The following is a 16,910-nucleotide window of genomic DNA, read 5'->3' as shown; positions in this document are numbered from 1 at the left end:
AATTTGTTTTAAGTAATTCTAAACTAATTTTTTTCTTACTTTACAGCGAAAATTTGAGGGTTGTACATAATCAGCTAAAGGAGGTATGATCTTAACCTTGTTTATACACATATATATATATATATATATATTGTTTTTCCACTATTTGTTTATTTGAACATAACATTTGATGATTATTTCAGGCACAAGTAGCTATCCGCAAGCTAAATGGCGAGGTACTTGGGATCAGTCTCATGATTTTCGCTTCCGTAGGTGTCATTGCTTCTACCTCAATCCGTCTCTTCTTTTAGAATTATGTTTTGGACTTTGCTAAGGTTAATATGTTTGTTTTAGTTGGTTTGAGATAAATATAGTACTTACTTGTTGTGCTCTTCTTTTAAAAGACAACTTATTAAGGACGTTTTATGGATTATGCACTTGACACCACTTTGATCACGTTATAAATTTTTGGCACCTTTAGAAAATGTTTAATTATTATTCCAAGTGAAGATTTTTTTAAATTCTTCTTTCTCTACTTCAAATTGGTTTCTAAAAGGGCTCAATTCGAGTTTCTCTCTCTTCTTTCTCTTTCTTCTTTCACACAATAGAGAAGCTATGCCGTTTAGTTTTCACTGTTCTCCCAAAATCCTCCATTAATTGTACTAATCTAGATCTGAGTGTGTTCATTTTGTAATCTAGATCTGAGTGTGTTCATTTTGTTTTGTGTTATAGAGTCATCTATCAGAAACTTTCACAGTGTCCGTCCTTGCTCTTCGAAATGTGAAATGTGTGTTCAATGACAGATCATAGAGATCTTCAATCAAGATGCATTTAGACTGATTCCATCTCAAAAAACTATAGTTCATTCACACCCTTGCAGAGTTGCAGATTATCAACTAATACAGAGTTGCAGATTACCAACTAATACAGAGTTGCTTATAGTGTGTGATATATTCAAATGAAGGTTAATTTACAGCTAAAAACACAGTTGTAAAACTTATGGAGTTATGGTAATATCTATATATCTTTCATTCTTATGAAAGACACGACCCATGCACAGTTCATCACCAATATTGGACACAGGCCCACTTAACTAAACTATGTTATGGGTTAAGTACCCCTAATTAATTGAACATATATACACAACTTCTGGTTTATTTTAGGCTATTATTTGACTACAATAAAAGCCACTTGACAAATTGTATTTATCTTGACGGTAAAGACACAAACTGATGTAGTGATGTACTCTGAAAAATGTAATTAAACAATTTGAAAACATTACTACGAAATTAAACTAATTGAAATTTGAATGAAACTTAACGTCAGACTACAATATACAAAAACAAGAAATACATTAAATAAAGTTACATATTGTTAAAGTTTTACACTTACTAACCAAGCTGTTTTGAAATACATGTAAGGAGCTTTGGATTTTAAAAGATGCTTTCATGATGCATGTATTGGTTTTGAAAGTCTGTACAGACGAAATTATTGGGTGCATGTATCCGCGGCTTTACTGATCTGACGAGCGTGGTCCGTCCAGATTTCTAAACATTGCCTTGAAGTGGCCACAACTTATATCCTAAATTCATAATCTGTAATGGTTCGAGGAATCTCATTGATGATGGTTTGATAATCAAGGCAGATAAACAAGAAGACATCTGAAGAAAACACCCAAATAAAAGGAGAAGTGTGAAACGTTCTTCTTTTTGCACTTGGTATGCAAATCTTAAGGACAGCCGCATAAAGTTGGGATCAGAAGTGAACCGTTCTAATATATATGTTGAGCTGATATCATTCTTAAACTGTGATAGATCCACTAATTATTAACTAGAGGAAAAGCCAGAATTTTCAGACTGTCACAAATATTTTCGGACAAATCCATCATCCATGATCCATGTTTGAATTTCGACATGAAACTATTCGATTAACCGTGATTGAAAACAATATAAAAAAAAAAAAAAAGATGATTAGAAGAAACATAGTACACATGCTTTTGGATAAAATCAAAGTTCAATTGGTAATTTTTTCTACAGTTTAAAAATCAAAACTGTAATAGAAAAATTACTAGACACTAAAAAGGTGATTTAACCAAATAAGAGTAAACAAACATACGTGGCTTACACAGACAGAGATTGATATACTCAAATAACAAAACAAAACAAAAAGGTGTAGTAAAGTAGACCCAGGCAGGGACAAGGAGATGATGATGATGATGATGCTCACACACACACACTCAACGTTAACCCTTGAATCGCTTCACCTTCCTTACGGGGGGGAAAAAAAAATCTCAACTTTTGAAATCACAGAAACTTCCAAAACCCCCAAAAAAAAAAAAAAGTCTCAAAATTGAAAATCTCTCAAACCTCGTTGATTCCTCCTCATCTTCTCCCATGGATGAACCCGGTTCAGATCCGGATCCCGGGTCTTACCCAATTCCGCCCGCTTCAGTCCATCTCTCCCCTTTCTCCTCTTCTCTCGTTCCGCCTCCTCTCTCTACTCACTTCACCCGTCGTCCTTGCCAGCCTCTGCAATCGTCTCGCCGTCTAGCTTACATCTCTCTCCAAGGTCTACTCGTCAATTCCGATGAAGCAAGCTCCGCTCGGTCAATCGGCGGCGGATTGAGCCGAGACGAAACCCTCGCGTGGGAGCTCTTCACTCCTTACCAGAGGTTCCTGATTGTGGCCGTCATTGGTGTCGCCGCCTCTGAGTCTAAGAAGAATGGTTTGATTCGTCAGCTCCAGAAATCTGTTGATCTTAGGGTTCGTATTAATTTAACTACTTGGGATTTGATAAATTTCGTTACTTTGAACAATTTTACTTTAAAAATTTAGCATTTTTTTCGGATTGTTTAATTTAAAGCACTTTGCTTTTAGTTCATAATCTTGTTCAATTATGCTTTCAATTTCCGTTACTTGTTTTTGAATTTCACACATTATGGTTTAAATCATACAATTTATGTCTCTAGATCTCAAGTGTTGACTTCACTATGGTCTCACTGATGAAGTCTTCAACCTTTTTGTGTGTTTGAATACTTAAGAGATATGCTTACTGTAAAGTTGGTGTGTTGTTTAGCTGAAAGTGTGGATTTTTTTTGTTTCAGGATCAGGTTCTTACAAGCATGCAACAAAAGCTTGACGATTTGTGTCAACAGCTAAATCTTGTTAAGGATCAGTCAGGAACTGGAACCAAGGTCTCAGTTCATGATGATGATCTACAACCAACTTTAAAAGAAAAGTTTGGATCTGAGAGGATTAATTTCGTGGATTGTGGCTGCTGGCTATGTGATCAACATCATCACTCATCACCTCCTGTTATACAGGTGTGTGTCTGTGTACATTGATGGCAATCATTGAAATCACTGAGTATCATTATTTCTATTGATTATGTTTCTCAACTTCTCACTGGTTGGTTCTACTGTATAGGATAAAGTTCCAACAAATCTGGTGATTGACGCAGAGCCAGAGGAAAGGCGTATGTCTTACATGTCAGATTGGTGTTCCAGTGTCACTTCTGCTGCAGAGAACCATGTATGTTAAGAACATGTTAATTTTGGTGAAACAATCTTTGTGTTGGATCTTGGTTGGTTTTGTTGCTAATGACACAGATCATTTGGTTTTAATGTGTATAGCAGTTTGATAATCTTTCACTCGACCAAGACATGCTTTCCCTCAGAAAGGAGTGTCAAGAGAAAGATGCAACAATAAAGGACTTAACTTCATTTCTTCAATCGACCACCAAAGCTGGCTCAAAAGTAACCGTGGCATCCTAGACTTTTTTCAAACTCCCTTCAAATTTCTTCGTATGACTTATGTTTCTTCTTTCTTTAACAGCGAGAAACGGAGCTTGAAGAGATTATTCGCAGGAAGAAGACAATAATTAAGAAGCTCAAGAGAGACGTGCTGGTGTTAGAAGAAAAGGTGATAAACTTAACCAACCTTTACAAGTTCCAGAGCCTTGCTTTCGATTTTCATCCTGAAATGTTCCTGGTAGATCATTGTATATGATACCTTCCATACATTGTGAAACGCGCAGGTCACACAGCTCACTAAGCTCCGGAGGTCCTCCTATTCAGCTGCAGTCTCAAATACCCATGAATTCCCAATGAGAATGGACAATCTTCTTTATGATATGGATCTTCTTACAACTTCTTCATCCTCTGATTCGGAACCTACTGTAGACACACCCCAGCGAGCTGTGATGGAGGCTCCAGTTGATTTCATAAAGGAGGAACAACTCAAAGCTGTGGGACAAATCCATAACTCAGCTCCAGCTAAATCCTCGACGTCACTTGTGAAATCTGTAAAGCCGCCTTCAGTAGTTAGTCCATCGACTACCCGTAAGCCTGTTTCAGTTTCTTCCTCTACTAGGATTAAAAGGGGTTCCTCTACAAGTGATTCAAAGAAACCTAGAAGGCCAATGCAGGCTACTCCAAGAGATTCATCTGGTTTGCATAAGAGATGGGTTTAGTAAGTATTGGTCTGCTGGTAAGTATCAAGTTCCAGTTCCAGTTCTGAGAAGAAAAGAAACCATTGAATAGGACTTAAAAAGTAAACAAGAGATCCACTGTTATGTTCAAATTTAAAACTGATTCAGTTAGTTATGAGTGGATCTGTTACAAGTACCAGCGGCCAGATGTTACTGTAAGTAGGTGTTTCGGAATCTAAAGGTTGTAGCTAAAAGTATAATATACCTTTTGCTCTCAGTTGGGTTAAAATGCTTGTAGGAATTTTTAAGGAGGCATGCATGAAACATAAGCATCACATAATATTAAAAGAAAAGAGATTTTTAAGATGACAGCGTTAAGTCATAAGCAAACTTGAGTCAATTTATTTTAAACAAAGAAAGAGTTAAAAGAGATTGAAAAAAGCAACTCCCTGCGTTCTCACAAGAAGATGTACAGTGTTAGGACTTCTCCTGCTGCTCCTGCTGAACTTGAAGAAGAGCAAGCTGAGATCCCAGTGGAAGCATAGCAGGCTGCCTTTCTGTTTCTGATAGAAAGTTCTTCCACGTCATAGGATGTTTAAGTAGTGGCAAATCTTCGTCCTTGATGTGAGCAAAGCGACCATCACCACCACCAACAGAAGCAGACAACTTAATCTTGTCCGGAGCTTTTTCCATTCCCTCCTTCTGAATCCGCAATTCCTCTAAACGATGAAGATAATAGAAAAAGCCCTCGATTACAATCTCCATACGAGCACTAGTCAGCTTTTCAGAACGCTTTATGAATTCCGACGACGAAACAGCAACCTGATCGAAATACTCGAACTTGCTATCAGCTGGCGTCAGAAACTCAAACTGAGGGTTCATATGCTCTTTCCTATACAAATGTAACCAAAAATCCACTCCATACCGTGCCACATACTTGGCTGTGAGGTCAACAGTAGAAAGCTCCTTTTGAGTACTGAATCCTTCAGGGAGAGTAGCTGGTGGCCGAGGTTGTGCATCACCTTTTAAGTTAGCTAAAGGATCAGGTCCATCTATATATTGATTCAGAGCACGGTATTCAGCAAGCATGTTCTGGTAAAATGCGTGATAAGGATCTGACTTCCTCAGAAAGTTGAAATCTTCAGTATCCTTACTAATGGCCATGATCTTCCTCTCTATCTCCGCCACTTTCCAGGAAACCAAAAGTGCAGTTTTCTTAACAGAGCTTCTGATCTCTGGAGGTGGCTCGATGATAGCTATATCCGCCGGAGCTTGGTTTGTCGAAGTGAACATTCTTTCTACTTAGGGTTTTGGGGACGGGAGAGATAAGAAGCAACGTACCCTCAGCCGGGAAGGAACACCCCTGCTGCGAGAACAGCTGTGTGGTCGAAAGGAAGTGGAGAAACCAACGACTTCGAAACCTAGATCTTGGAAGTAAAACGAAACTCGTGAAGCGGAAGGGTGTGGTTATTCTTAATTTACAAGCATTGGAGTTGAAGGTCTATATTTATAGAGAAGCGTTAACACTACCCAAACCTAATGTAATTAGGATTCCTAATCCAAAATAAAAGGGAAAAACTATGAAGAGACAGAAAACTGAAAACATAAAGAAATACCAACAAAAAAGAATAAAATAGAAAACAGAGTTATAGTTCCTCTTGTAACAAGCCTAATGTAATTAGGATTCCTAAGACGTGTTTGACAAGGTAATAATAATGTGCTGCTGCAACAGAAACGAGATATATAGTTCCTCTTGTGAATAACTATAAACAACTGAGGATTCAATTAGTAGTGTTTTTCCAATGTTGATCGGTCCATTATAATTTCTTAAACCGAATTTAATTTGATAGAAAGGAGATGAAAATATTCATTTTATTTTTCCGCAAACTGAATCATTCATTAGCTTTGCATTGTCAATATATTTTCTAAAAAAATGGAGTATCTCCCCTTTTTAGTTAACTATGGAGTATGGACTAACTAATGAAGGCGAGAGAAAATTAAGACAAAAAAAACTCAAAGACTGGATAAAACATTACAGGACGCAAGAAACAGGGTCTTCTACACAAAGTCGTACTCGTCCAACTTTTGTGTGTTTGCCTGTGGTGGTCGCATCATCCCCATACAAGACTTATCATTCTTCCATGAGACCAAAATAGTCAACACCAACCACAAAAGTATGCACATCATTCATAGCCATCTCCACAAGCTCGAAAAAACCATTAAGAACGGTCTCCGTAAACGCACCACCCCCCTCATTAATAACGGTCTCCGTAAACACAGTCCTCTCTTTCCTCGTCTTCTGGGACGGCAGTAATACAGTCCCATACGCACGAATAAGCGGAAGGTAAAAACAGAACCTGGTACCATCACTGTCCCTCATAAACTCAAAGTGAGGATTCATTTCCACTCTCCGCAACAATTCGACCAAGAAAAGACTCTTATACCGCACCACAAAAAGCGCTGTGAGCTTCATAATACCAAGTTCCTTGGGCGTGATCCCTTCAAGAGGTCTAACTAATGCAATATCACTGGGTTCCTTACCCCAATCCAGGGATCGACGAGTCACGTGATCGGCTAGTGCATTATTATTACCTACACACTCACGGTATTCACTAAGCTTGTTCTGGTAAATTGCGTGACAAGGGTGTGAGCGATTCAAGAAGCCGAATCTTGTAACACCCACATTACAGTCCCTGATCAGCCTCTCAATCTCTAACCCCTCTATGGAAACCAAAAGTGCCGTTTTCTCAATGGTAATTGCGACATCTGGACGTGGCTTAATGTTCTTACAACCGCCGGAGCTTGGTTTAAAAAGTTTTGCTCCGGTTGCAAATCACTCTGCGTCGAACTACTGGACAACTTTAAAGGCATACCAGGCGGCTCCATTTGTGGCGGTGGGTTCAACGACATCATTGAAAAGTGTTGAGCAGTTGGTGGCACGTAAGCAGAAGAATCTCCATTCTCCATGCGAGTAAAATAGTCAACACCACCCACGAATGCATGCAAATCCGATTGAAGTTGATCGAAAAAACCCTTAAGAAGGGTCTCCATACGCTTAAGGGGGGTATCCATAAAAGCAGCATAACTCTCGCTTAATACTCTCTTATAAGCAACAACGAGGTGTGTAAAATACTCACGCCTGCCATCAGTTTCCTTCATAAACTCAAACTGAGGGTTCGTACTCACTCTCTTCACCAATTCCGCCAAAAAAACCATCCCATACCGAGCAACAAACTGAGCTGTGAGCTTAATGATACCAAGTTGCAAGAGCGTGAGCCCTTCGGGAGGTTTCAATGAAAACCTGTGAGATGCTAGAGGGTAACCCAGGGCCGATAATGGAGGGACCATAACAACACGAACAGACTCATCATGAGTAGCTGGAGCATCAGGTTGGACATACTGAGCTGATCCATCTTCTTGATTCCGAGCTCGGTATTCAGTAAGCTTGAGCTGGTAATTTGCGTGATAAGGGTCGTCTGATGTTCTCAACCAACAAGACCTTCCTCTCCATCTCGATGCCCAGTTTGGAAACCATCTATGCAATATTCTCTATAAAAATTCTGATTTTTGGAGGTGGCTCAGTGATTGCTACATCCTCCGGAGCTTGGTTTGAACTGGACATATTTTCCTGCAACCGGAAAAACATAAGAAAACATTCAAATCAAATTCAGAAAATCATGAATATCAAATCATAAGAAACCCTAAAAATCAGATTGATTTAGGTCTAAATTTCAAGGTTAATCAAGGCAGAAATTAAATACTGAGAGAGAGAAATTAAAGAGATGGTAGGAAAAAAAAAAACCACAAAGAGAAAGATAAGAAGCACCATACCTGAGACGAGAACGAACAGCGCCGCAACAAGAACTGCCGTGAGATCGAGAAGAAAGCTGAGAACGAACGACTTCGAGACCTAAAGCTTGGAAGTCAAGGAGACACGAATAATGGGCCTTTACAAATGGGCCTTTTCTAAATGGGCTTATAGTATATTTTTAAAGATAAATGGGTTTAGGTTAGTGTCTCGGTCTCCCTCCTTTTTACACACTCACTGTGGCGGGAAAATTAAAAGTTGGTCGGAGGGGCAAATCAATGGAGAAATACTTGGTTTCGCCGGAATCGTCGCCGGAAAATTCTAAAACTACAGTCAGGTAATTCGATCTACTAGGGATTTTTCTCCCCTTATCTTCTTTGTTAGTAAAATTGGCGTTTTCTTCTGTTTAATTTCTATCGAAGGCGGCCATGGAAACGATCTTTAATCGAATTGAACGGACGATTAGAGTCAGCTTATCGACACGAACTCTATACTCTCGTTGCTCATTCCTACTCGGAGGTTTTACTTTATCCTCGAATTTTTTTGCTTTATCCTGAGATGAGATTAAACTCTTTGTTAGATTGACATTTTTGGTGAATTTTGTTTCTTGTGGCCAAGATTGGGAAATTTTCACATCTTTATCATGTGAACGACGAGCCATGTCGAACCCATGTACGTTTTTTTTTTTTTTTTGTAAAATTAATTTTGTTTTTAATTAATTTGTGGAGTATTTTTGTCTGAGAGCTAAGAGTTTTGTTTATGTCAGATGGTGGAGATCCACCACCAGCATTCCTCAACACCTCCAATGTAAGACTCTCTTGTTGCTACCACTTACATAGCTTTCAATTGGTCTTTCGCTCTGACTCTTTCCTATGTGGTTCCTAGGCGAGGCGTTGCAGGGATTGAGTTTGATAACCAGGTGAGTCCTCCCTCAGCAAGACCTTTAGAGTCTTGTTTACCGTGGATGTCCAATTTCATTTACTCATTTTCTGATCTATGTCTGTTTACTCTTGAGAGATAAGATGTCTCTAGTCTTTGTGTGTGTGTGTGTGTTTTTTTTGCCTTCTGTTTCAACTCCTTCGGATTTTCTTGTTACCATTTCTTAGGTTAAAAGTGTTGTTTCCAGGGTATATACATAGTGTCTGTCACAGAATCAGGATGCTTGACGGTGCATGACTTTGAGACTCTATATTGCCAGAGTAAGGTTGGCCCAGGTGAAGCTTTGAACTCTGCTCATTTTGTTTTATTATTAACGTACATGTGTCTCTTTATTTGAAAAGCTTTGCTTCTCTCTTTGGTTCTGAGCTGGAATGAATTCTATTTTAAGCATTCACTCCAATTATTCAAATAGATTGCAGCCAAATGCCCAAACCCTCACCCAAGTGTGGCTGGTATTATAATTTTGAACTTTATATCTATGTTGGCATGGTACACAACTCCTCAATATTTGTGAAGTTTTTTTTTTTGGCAACTCTAAAGTCTTAAACAACCTTCATAGTCTTAATTACTCTGTATACTTAAGTGTCTTGTACCAGAGAATAAAGTTCACATTTTTTGAATATCAGTTTTCAGTGGAATTTTTTAACTTGAGTCTATATGAGTTTGTTTGTTCACATCGTCATGATGTTGCTGGATCATACCTTATATAGTTTGTTTGTTCATAATTATGCTTCTTATACAATTTTTTGTACCTTTGTTCATTACAGTTTTGAATGAGTAATTTACTGAGTCGTCAATAATAGGTTCTGCGGAAGATGAAACTAAGCATGTTGTGCATTCGTCTTTTCGTCTGGGTTTCGATGTCGCTAGATGGAATCCTTCAAACCAGAATGAGGTATGTGCTCAATACTCAATAATCAATAACAATGCCCATCTGACATCTTAACTCTAAAACTTCATTTGAAAAACATTTTTATTGACCAATTAAAATTCCTATAGGTAGCTTGCACATCGAGGAAACATGATAAAGTGCTTATCTTTGATATCAGTTACATGTCTCCCAAACCAACTGAGGTATGATTTAAAACATATGACTTTGAGATCACATGGATATCAGTTATATGGGGTTTTGACAACTGTTTCTGGTTCAAACCAATATGACCGCATCGTCATCACTTAGGGTTGTCTTCTTGTAAGCTCAGTTTATGTTTTATATATTTAAAACATGAACACAGATGTATCGCCGTATTTCTATCTTAGGCTAAATATTCATATCTTTCCACCCACATTTCAGTTGTCGTTTTAATTGTGATTCAGGAATTGCAAACTAGACAGAAGCTCTCGATTATTGGCCGCAAAATTCTTAGAGGTTTATCTGATGTTGCCATTAGTACTGATGACGATTCAAGGTTTGTAGCTCCCTGGGATGGAAACAAAATTATAGCTTCTTTTGTACCTACTTTTTTCAGCAATTTTTCTGAATTTGTTCTTTATTGCAGAATATTTTCTCCAGATACACTTGGTATGGTTCATGTGTGGGATAGAAGAGCAGGCGTGTCACCATGCATTGAACTTTCAACAGACAGATATGATTCAATCAAGAGTATTCAGATATATGTGGATAATCAGGTAATCATAAAATAAGATATCTCCAAGCCCAGTAAAGTTCTTCTGGTCATTGAAATTGCAGTGTAAGACTTTGGTTTCAAATTCAGTTAGGCCTCAAAGTTTTAGACTGAGTTTCTTTCATCTCTATGTAAGACTATTTTTGGAGCTGGTAAAGAAGGAATCATTCATATATGGGACCTTCGTGGCGGAAGAAGCTCTTCTGCTTTTCAGAGCCGCAAAGATGTAAGTCTTACAAGGGGCGAGCTGGAATTGGCTATGACAGTATATTACTATATTTCATCTGTAACATCTACATGAATTTACCTTCATTCTCGTGTTCTCTGGCTCTGCAAAACATGTATTCTTTTTATCACGTTTTAACATTGGTAATGTTTAGATGAGCCACTTGCCTTTAGCATCTCTACATCTTGCACCGATGCTGCAGAAGATTCCATCTCTTAAGGTAAGTTCTGTCTTTTGTTTTGTATCTCGTTTGTGCCATCTTTCAAGCAACCTTGTTCTGCCTCTTTGGTTTTTATTAATGAGAATTTGTAATGTGGCCTCGAAACAGTTTGAATCTCAAATTGAAATCCTTTGCAGGCACAGTCAGAAATTGTTCCCAAGGAAATCCATTCCATCGATGTAAACCCATCATCTCCTCATCAACTTGCATTTCACCTTGACGATGGTTGGTAAGTCATTCTTTCATAACAGCTCATTTCATTTTGGAAAAACGATTAAACAAAATATCACTTTCATCTTGTTTCGTTGATTTTATACCATTTATCATTTTTCCTTTGGTGGATATCTCTAGTGCAGGTCCGGTGTTCTTGACATATATAAATCTGAAGTCACTCATGTACATTGTCCTCCTCCAGCTTGGTTGTAAGTTAATAAGCAAACTCAAGAACTTCACGCTTAATTTGTAACAAGAAGCATTTAAATTGATCAACAATTGGGAAAAAAAGAAGCTTTAAGAGTATTGGATTTTGGTTCTTTAGGGATGGTTCCAACAGTTCAGCTGATTTAATATTGCGGAAACCATCATGGCTGCCAGCATCATCTGTAAGCCCTGCAGTTTGTAACAATCATAAGTGAAGATTTTCTGATCTTAGTTGGCTTATTCTATACGAAGTTATATGATTCATATTGCAGATTTATGTGGTTGGGTCCATGAGCGAGAAAGGGATTCATGTTCTTGATTTTCATCCAAGCTCCAGGTCTCCTTGTCACGTTGACTACGAGTAAGGGATTTCTTGAAAACTCCCGATATATATCTTACGCTCTCTGTAAACTTCATGGCTACATTCCTGATATTGCTAATATATTGTTTGCAGTGAGGATTCACAGAGAAATGAGAAGAGAGACAAGTGTAATCACAGTAACAAGTTTGTTTCATTGTCTGAAACTGTCACAGGTTGTGCTGCACATCCTCTCAACGGTATGATCGTAGCTGGAACTCAGGTATTCAAATTTGCTTTAATTATCTTTCAAGTAATTTTAGTCTTGATGAACATTATTTGGCATTCTGCATCATACTAAGACAAAAGTGTCAAATAAAGATAAAGTCACAATCTGAAAGGAAATGGTGATTCTGCAGAATTCGTCTTTGCTGCTGATAGCGCAGAGGCATTGCTCATCTACATCAGAAACTGTAGAAGGTGAATTGTAACATCTACGAGCTGGACTGAGCTTAGGCTGTTGTAACATAGAAACCATCCACGAGATTATGTATGAATAATATAAGTTTTGGTTAAAAATGGGTGTTCCAAAAAGAGTATACTCATCATCACATTGAAAATGCTCCTGAATGATAAGATTCTTGTTCTTTTATCATTGTTTTATATATATTTTGCAAAATTTATGTCCAATAAACAGTACGAATCAAAACAACTAACACTGATGTTGCCGAGTTAGTGTAAAGCAATAAGTGGAATACACATTATTAATGTAGTTGATTTATATTATGATGGGAAGAAGCTTGTAATGTTGGAATCATCATGTTACCCCCGAAAACTTCCAGCACTTGATCTTCCAAAAAGAGTATACTCATCACATTTGAAAATGCTCTTGAATAGCATAGCTTTGCACCATACCATAAGAAAACATGATGATAGAGTAACAAGAGAGGTTGGTCAAATAGATTTTAATGATTTAGAAAGAATTTTAATGACTTTGTGTTTTTAAAAATCTTGCTGATTTTTAAAATCATAGAAAATTAGAAAGTAAAAATGAGATTCTATAAGATATAAGAGATTGTTTAGGAAGTTATTTTAAATCTTGCTGATTTGTGTTTCCTAATCTTGTAAAATCTTTCATAAAATCTTTCAAAATCTTTCTATTTGATGAAAGAGTTTTCATGACTTTTGTTATGAAGGAAATGATATAAAATCCTAAACCAATAACACAAAATTTGAATTCTATATTCTACTAAACAAAACAAAAAAAGATTTTGTCATAAAGTCATCCTAGCTTTTTTAACTAAGGTGTGGCCTATTTGTTTTCTAATTTACCCTTAAATGGGTGTTCCAAAAAGAGTATACTCATCATCAAATTTGAAAATGCTCTTGAATGATAAGATTCTTGTTTTCTACACTAGGTATTATTATTGTTTTATATTTATTTTGCATTTCGAAAAACAGTAAGAATCAAGAATACAAAATGTAAACATGAAAAAAAAAAAAAAATTTAGCTCAGAACAATTGTATGGAATTCAAATTACTCCAGCTCAGAACATTATTAGTGATTTAAAATAAAAATTATAAAGATTCAAATCCAAGCATAAAACATGTTATTTCAAAATCCATGTATTTTGATTTTTATAATCAATAAATATTTTCAAATATTATATGTACTTATAAATTAATAAACCAATACGATTACTTAAATAAGCAAACCACGGAAAAACTCCCCGCTAAAGAGGTTGTGGATAGGATTAAAGTTATATTAAATCATCAGCTGAATGTGAGAAATTTGTGGCAGGTTTTAAGTGTGTTTATTTTGTGTTATATTTGTAAATTTAGTCAGTTTTTTGTTCTATTTGAAAGTTAGTCGTGTTATATCATTGCGATGGCATCGATTTGAAGAATACCGAAGAGTCTGATCTTATAATTCACACATAAACCTAGTAGTGTAAATTTAACAAGAATACCAAAGCAACCAAAAGTTTGAATTCGGCCGACTTTTTGTGGGTACCCTGTCTATAAAGTTTTATGAATGCTTTTGGTAAATATTCTTCTTGTTTATATGAGAAAATAACGGAAAATACATGAATTTTCAAATTTGGAAAAAAAAATTTCAAAATATCATTTTAAATCTCAAAGTTTGGTTTGACAGTATAATAAAATAGTCATTATGGTGAGATTATCTTTGTCTTTTCCGTTGAGTTGGCCATTTTAGGCATGCCCTTCAATTTTTCGTTAACAGACAATGATCACATTAACTTTCCGTTAACAAGATTAAGTTATATACAGTCGTAATCGATCGATACACGAAAAGTTAAGGTGGCACAGTGGCGGGAGTCCTTAGCCATTACTACCATGAGGAACGTGGTTCGAATCCCAGTTATAGCATATTTCGTTTTCTTCTCTCTAAATTGCACAAAACGACGTCGTTTTAAAAATAATTAAAAAGATAAACAATCACAACATGCGATAAACCTATATTGTAATCGTTTGGTTTTTAATCCATCACCATCCTAAATAAAAAAACGATAAACCTTATATAAATGGTGACAAATGCCCCGGTTCATTCTCGCAAGAAAAGGCTATAAGGCATTACATGCTTTAACGCATGTGGAGGGTTTTTTAAAACACTTTATTAGGTTAGGCTATTTGTACTTTATATATATATGGGTTTGGTTTTGAAAGTTAAGCACAGTTACTTACTTAACAATGATTTTCTCATCATAAAATTATTTAAAAAGTTCTTAGCTTCTTGACTTCTTCTCTTGGCTGATGTAAACAACTCGACTTTACAACATTATTGCAAAACAACTCTTAAGAAATGATCAGTCCCACAAGGAATTCTATCTTCTACTAAACAAAAAATGATTTTGTCAGAAAGTCATCTTAGCTTCTTTTTTTAAACTAAGGCATGGCCTATCTTTTTTTTTCTAGTTTACCCATTCTTCTAGCTAGGATATGACCTACTACTAATATTATCAAATTGATGTTGACTTAATTTGAGGTCTCTAACTGGTTGCTATAGATTTTGTAACAATGAGGTGATCCTTGATGTATTTTCCAATGAACAATGTTGTATTTTTGAAAGACACTTTTTAATCATTTATCCTTTTTGAAATCCCTTCCCTAAACTTAATTTTAGAATATGACTTTTCTTTTGTCAACAAAACTATAATTCTTCTAAGTACACAGAATTTGAAATTTTCTTTTTTTTAGCCATTGAGCTACAACTGGTCGGCCCATTAGCTAAATTCTTATTTTCAATATTTAGCATTTTTTTTGTATAATAATTTTAATGCTTACTTGTACATATTTATCATAAATAGATTTTATTCCTAAGTTTATATTTTCCTACTTTCTTAGTTTAAATATATGAAATTTATCATAAATATATTTTCCTTTAAAAAAAAAAGGAACCAACAATACATATTTACTAATAGAATTCCAGTAAGAACAAAGCAGATCTCTTGCATATATATATATATATATATATATATATATATATATATATATATTTTAATAGTAGAGGTTTGGATGGAAATAAATCTAGTAGTAAATATATAGAAAATAATTGTATCAGACAAACATTTTGATTTGCAAATAACAACCATAAAACAGTGGAGATATGTTTCATAGTGGTGGATTAAATCATATGGAAAAAGTGTTGTAAAATAGACAAGAAAATAAAAAGATATAATAAAAAAGTAGGGGTATTATCGTAAACATAAAAATTGGTCTGTGTCTGCCCTTCACATGCGTTCTTTCTATCAGTCCTTTTAAGAGAAGGAAGACAGAACATTCTTTGGATTCTCTCTCTCTCTCTCTCTTCTTCACACACACAGAGACATCATCCTCATCACACCTTTCTCCTTGTACAATCGCATTCACTATCTCTTCTCTCTCTCTCTCTTTTGTGTCACATCCCTCTCATCTCTTCTAATCTTGTTCTTGTTCTTGTTCTACTATGGCATCTTCTGAAACAAGAATGAACAAGGTGGTAAGAGAGAAAGAAGAGGCCATAGCAAATGGAGTGAAGGTGAGAGCACTTCAAGCGAGTCTAATGCACAAGTCAAGCCCTTCCTCTAATAATTACAGTCTCAGAAACCCTTCTTCCTCTTCTGCTGCTGCTTCACCAGCTTCTCGTCCTCTCCCTCCTAACCTCTCTGCTCATGACTACCCTGTTTTCACTCCTGTAACTCTCTCTCTCTCTATGTTCTCTTCTCAATATCATTCTTCTTGGTTCCATCATGTCGTTGTCCACTTTTTCTTGTGTCTAACTTGATTGATTTTTCGACATTATGTATGGGAATTTGGGTTTTGTTCAAAAGCTTTTGGAGTTTTTAAAAAACATTTTTTTTAATATAACTAGGTGCTTCCCCACGCAACGCGTGGGTTGTGGTGTAGTTGGCACTTTCTTGTTTTTTTTTTGGTCTTTTTCGTTTTCTCTTTTGTATTATTTCGGTTTAATTAGGCATATACGGGATTTGCTGTCACTTTTATTTATACACTATATGTTTATACCATTTCGTTCAGATGTGTATAATTGTGGCGTTTATTTTTTATGAATTATGAAGATGTTGTTTCTTGCTTTTGAGCATCCAATCTTATCATTGACTGATATTGTTTCCAATACATTTATTATATTACATATTTTCTAATTAACTACTTATGTAAACCCTTCATACGTTGATGTTGCAATAATAAGTTATTTTTTTAAAATATCTTCTGTATAAGTGATTATGTTTGTATGCCCATGTTTTGGTCTAATATCAATAAGGTCGTTTCTGTTTTTCTTTAGTTGGCTTTGAAACCAATATTTAAGCAAATAATGGGTCAAATTATGGTGTTAATAAGTAATATAAATTCTTATGTATATATATATTGTATATATGTGACTATAAATTTAGCTAACTAAAAAATTATGTAATATTTAAATACAGTCTTGAACATATATATATATATAT

The 16,910-nt window shown here is 35.9% G+C and overlaps 4 protein-coding genes and 1 long non-coding RNA gene across 6 annotated transcripts in view; 4 read left to right on the top strand and 1 right to left on the bottom strand.

The window, feature by feature from the left end:
- The window catches only part of LOC104769502, an 807-nt gene extending 435 nt beyond the window's left edge, over positions 1-372 (top strand). Inside the window, exons 2-3 of the long non-coding RNA XR_764400.2 lie at positions 47-83; positions 183-372. This is a non-coding gene — a long non-coding RNA (uncharacterized LOC104769502). The remainder of the gene's footprint in view (positions 1-46; positions 84-182) is intronic.
- Positions 2,226-4,696, top strand: LOC104769501. 2 transcript variants are annotated; one of them, XM_010493726.2, is made up of 6 exons: positions 2,226-2,741; positions 3,083-3,301; positions 3,405-3,509; positions 3,611-3,733; positions 3,813-3,899; positions 4,015-4,696. In XM_010493726.2, exons 1-6 carry the CDS (start codon positions 2,373-2,375, stop codon positions 4,447-4,449), a joined length of 1,338 nt encoding a protein of 445 aa, XP_010492028.1. In that variant the 5' UTR covers positions 2,226-2,372; the 3' UTR covers positions 4,450-4,696. The 2 variants fall into 2 exon arrangements, with proteins under 2 accessions (XP_010492028.1, XP_010492029.1); XM_010493727.2 differs by having other exon boundaries at positions 2,227-2,741; positions 3,614-3,733.
- On the bottom strand, positions 4,885-5,778 carry LOC104772232 (probable splicing factor 3A subunit 1). Its single transcript, XM_010496869.1, has one exon. The coding sequence runs from the start codon at positions 5,698-5,700 to the stop codon at positions 4,885-4,887; it is 816 nt and encodes a 271-aa protein (XP_010495171.1). The 5' UTR covers positions 5,701-5,778.
- LOC104769500 lies at positions 8,455-12,561 on the top strand. The gene is made up of 18 exons (XM_010493725.2): positions 8,455-8,552; positions 8,638-8,734; positions 8,834-8,887; positions 8,982-9,022; positions 9,101-9,134; positions 9,342-9,429; positions 9,958-10,049; positions 10,154-10,228; positions 10,472-10,563; positions 10,654-10,783; positions 10,916-11,005; positions 11,160-11,225; positions 11,363-11,454; positions 11,582-11,647; positions 11,764-11,827; positions 11,918-12,006; positions 12,100-12,226; positions 12,363-12,561. Exons 1-18 carry the CDS (start codon positions 8,494-8,496, stop codon positions 12,432-12,434), a joined length of 1,428 nt encoding a protein of 475 aa, XP_010492027.1. The 5' UTR covers positions 8,455-8,493; the 3' UTR covers positions 12,435-12,561.
- The window catches only part of LOC104769499 (IRK-interacting protein-like), a 6,933-nt gene continuing 5,739 nt past the window's right edge, over positions 15,717-16,910 (top strand). The window contains exon 1 of the mRNA XM_010493724.2: positions 15,717-16,138. Coding sequence (XP_010492026.1) covers positions 15,911-16,138 — 228 coding nt within the window. The 5' untranslated portion in view covers positions 15,717-15,910. The remainder of the gene's footprint in view (positions 16,139-16,910) is intronic.

The sequence above is a fragment of the Camelina sativa genome, chromosome 20 (assembly GCF_000633955.1).
Source record: "Camelina sativa cultivar DH55 chromosome 20, Cs, whole genome shotgun sequence".
NCBI classification, from domain to species: Eukaryota; Viridiplantae; Streptophyta; class Magnoliopsida; order Brassicales; family Brassicaceae; genus Camelina; species Camelina sativa.
Note: the sequence above shows the minus strand (reverse complement) of the source record. Positions and strands in the feature narration are given on the sequence as shown.

Bases quoted from the DNA above. Each gene is read 5' to 3' on its own strand.
- LOC104769501 (XM_010493726.2), top strand. From the start codon at position 2,373: ATGGATGAACCCGGTTCAGATCCGGATCCCGGGTCTTACCCAATTCCG. The intron at 3,302-3,404 runs GTGTGTGTCTGT...TCTACTGTATAG, and splicing joins CATCACCTCCTGTTATACAG to GATAAAGTTCCAACAAATCT. The intron at 3,900-4,014 runs GTGATAAACTTA...TGAAACGCGCAG, and splicing joins TGCTGGTGTTAGAAGAAAAG to GTCACACAGCTCACTAAGCT.
- LOC104772232 (XM_010496869.1), bottom strand. From the start codon at position 5,700: ATGTTCACTTCGACAAACCAAGCTCCGGCGGATATAGCTATCATCGAG.
- LOC104769500 (XM_010493725.2), top strand. From the start codon at position 8,494: ATGGAGAAATACTTGGTTTCGCCGGAATCGTCGCCGGAAAATTCTAAA. The intron at 9,135-9,341 runs GTGAGTCCTCCC...TGTTGTTTCCAG, and splicing joins GGATTGAGTTTGATAACCAG to GGTATATACATAGTGTCTGT. The intron at 11,455-11,581 runs GTAAGTCATTCT...TCTCTAGTGCAG, and splicing joins TTTCACCTTGACGATGGTTG to GTCCGGTGTTCTTGACATAT.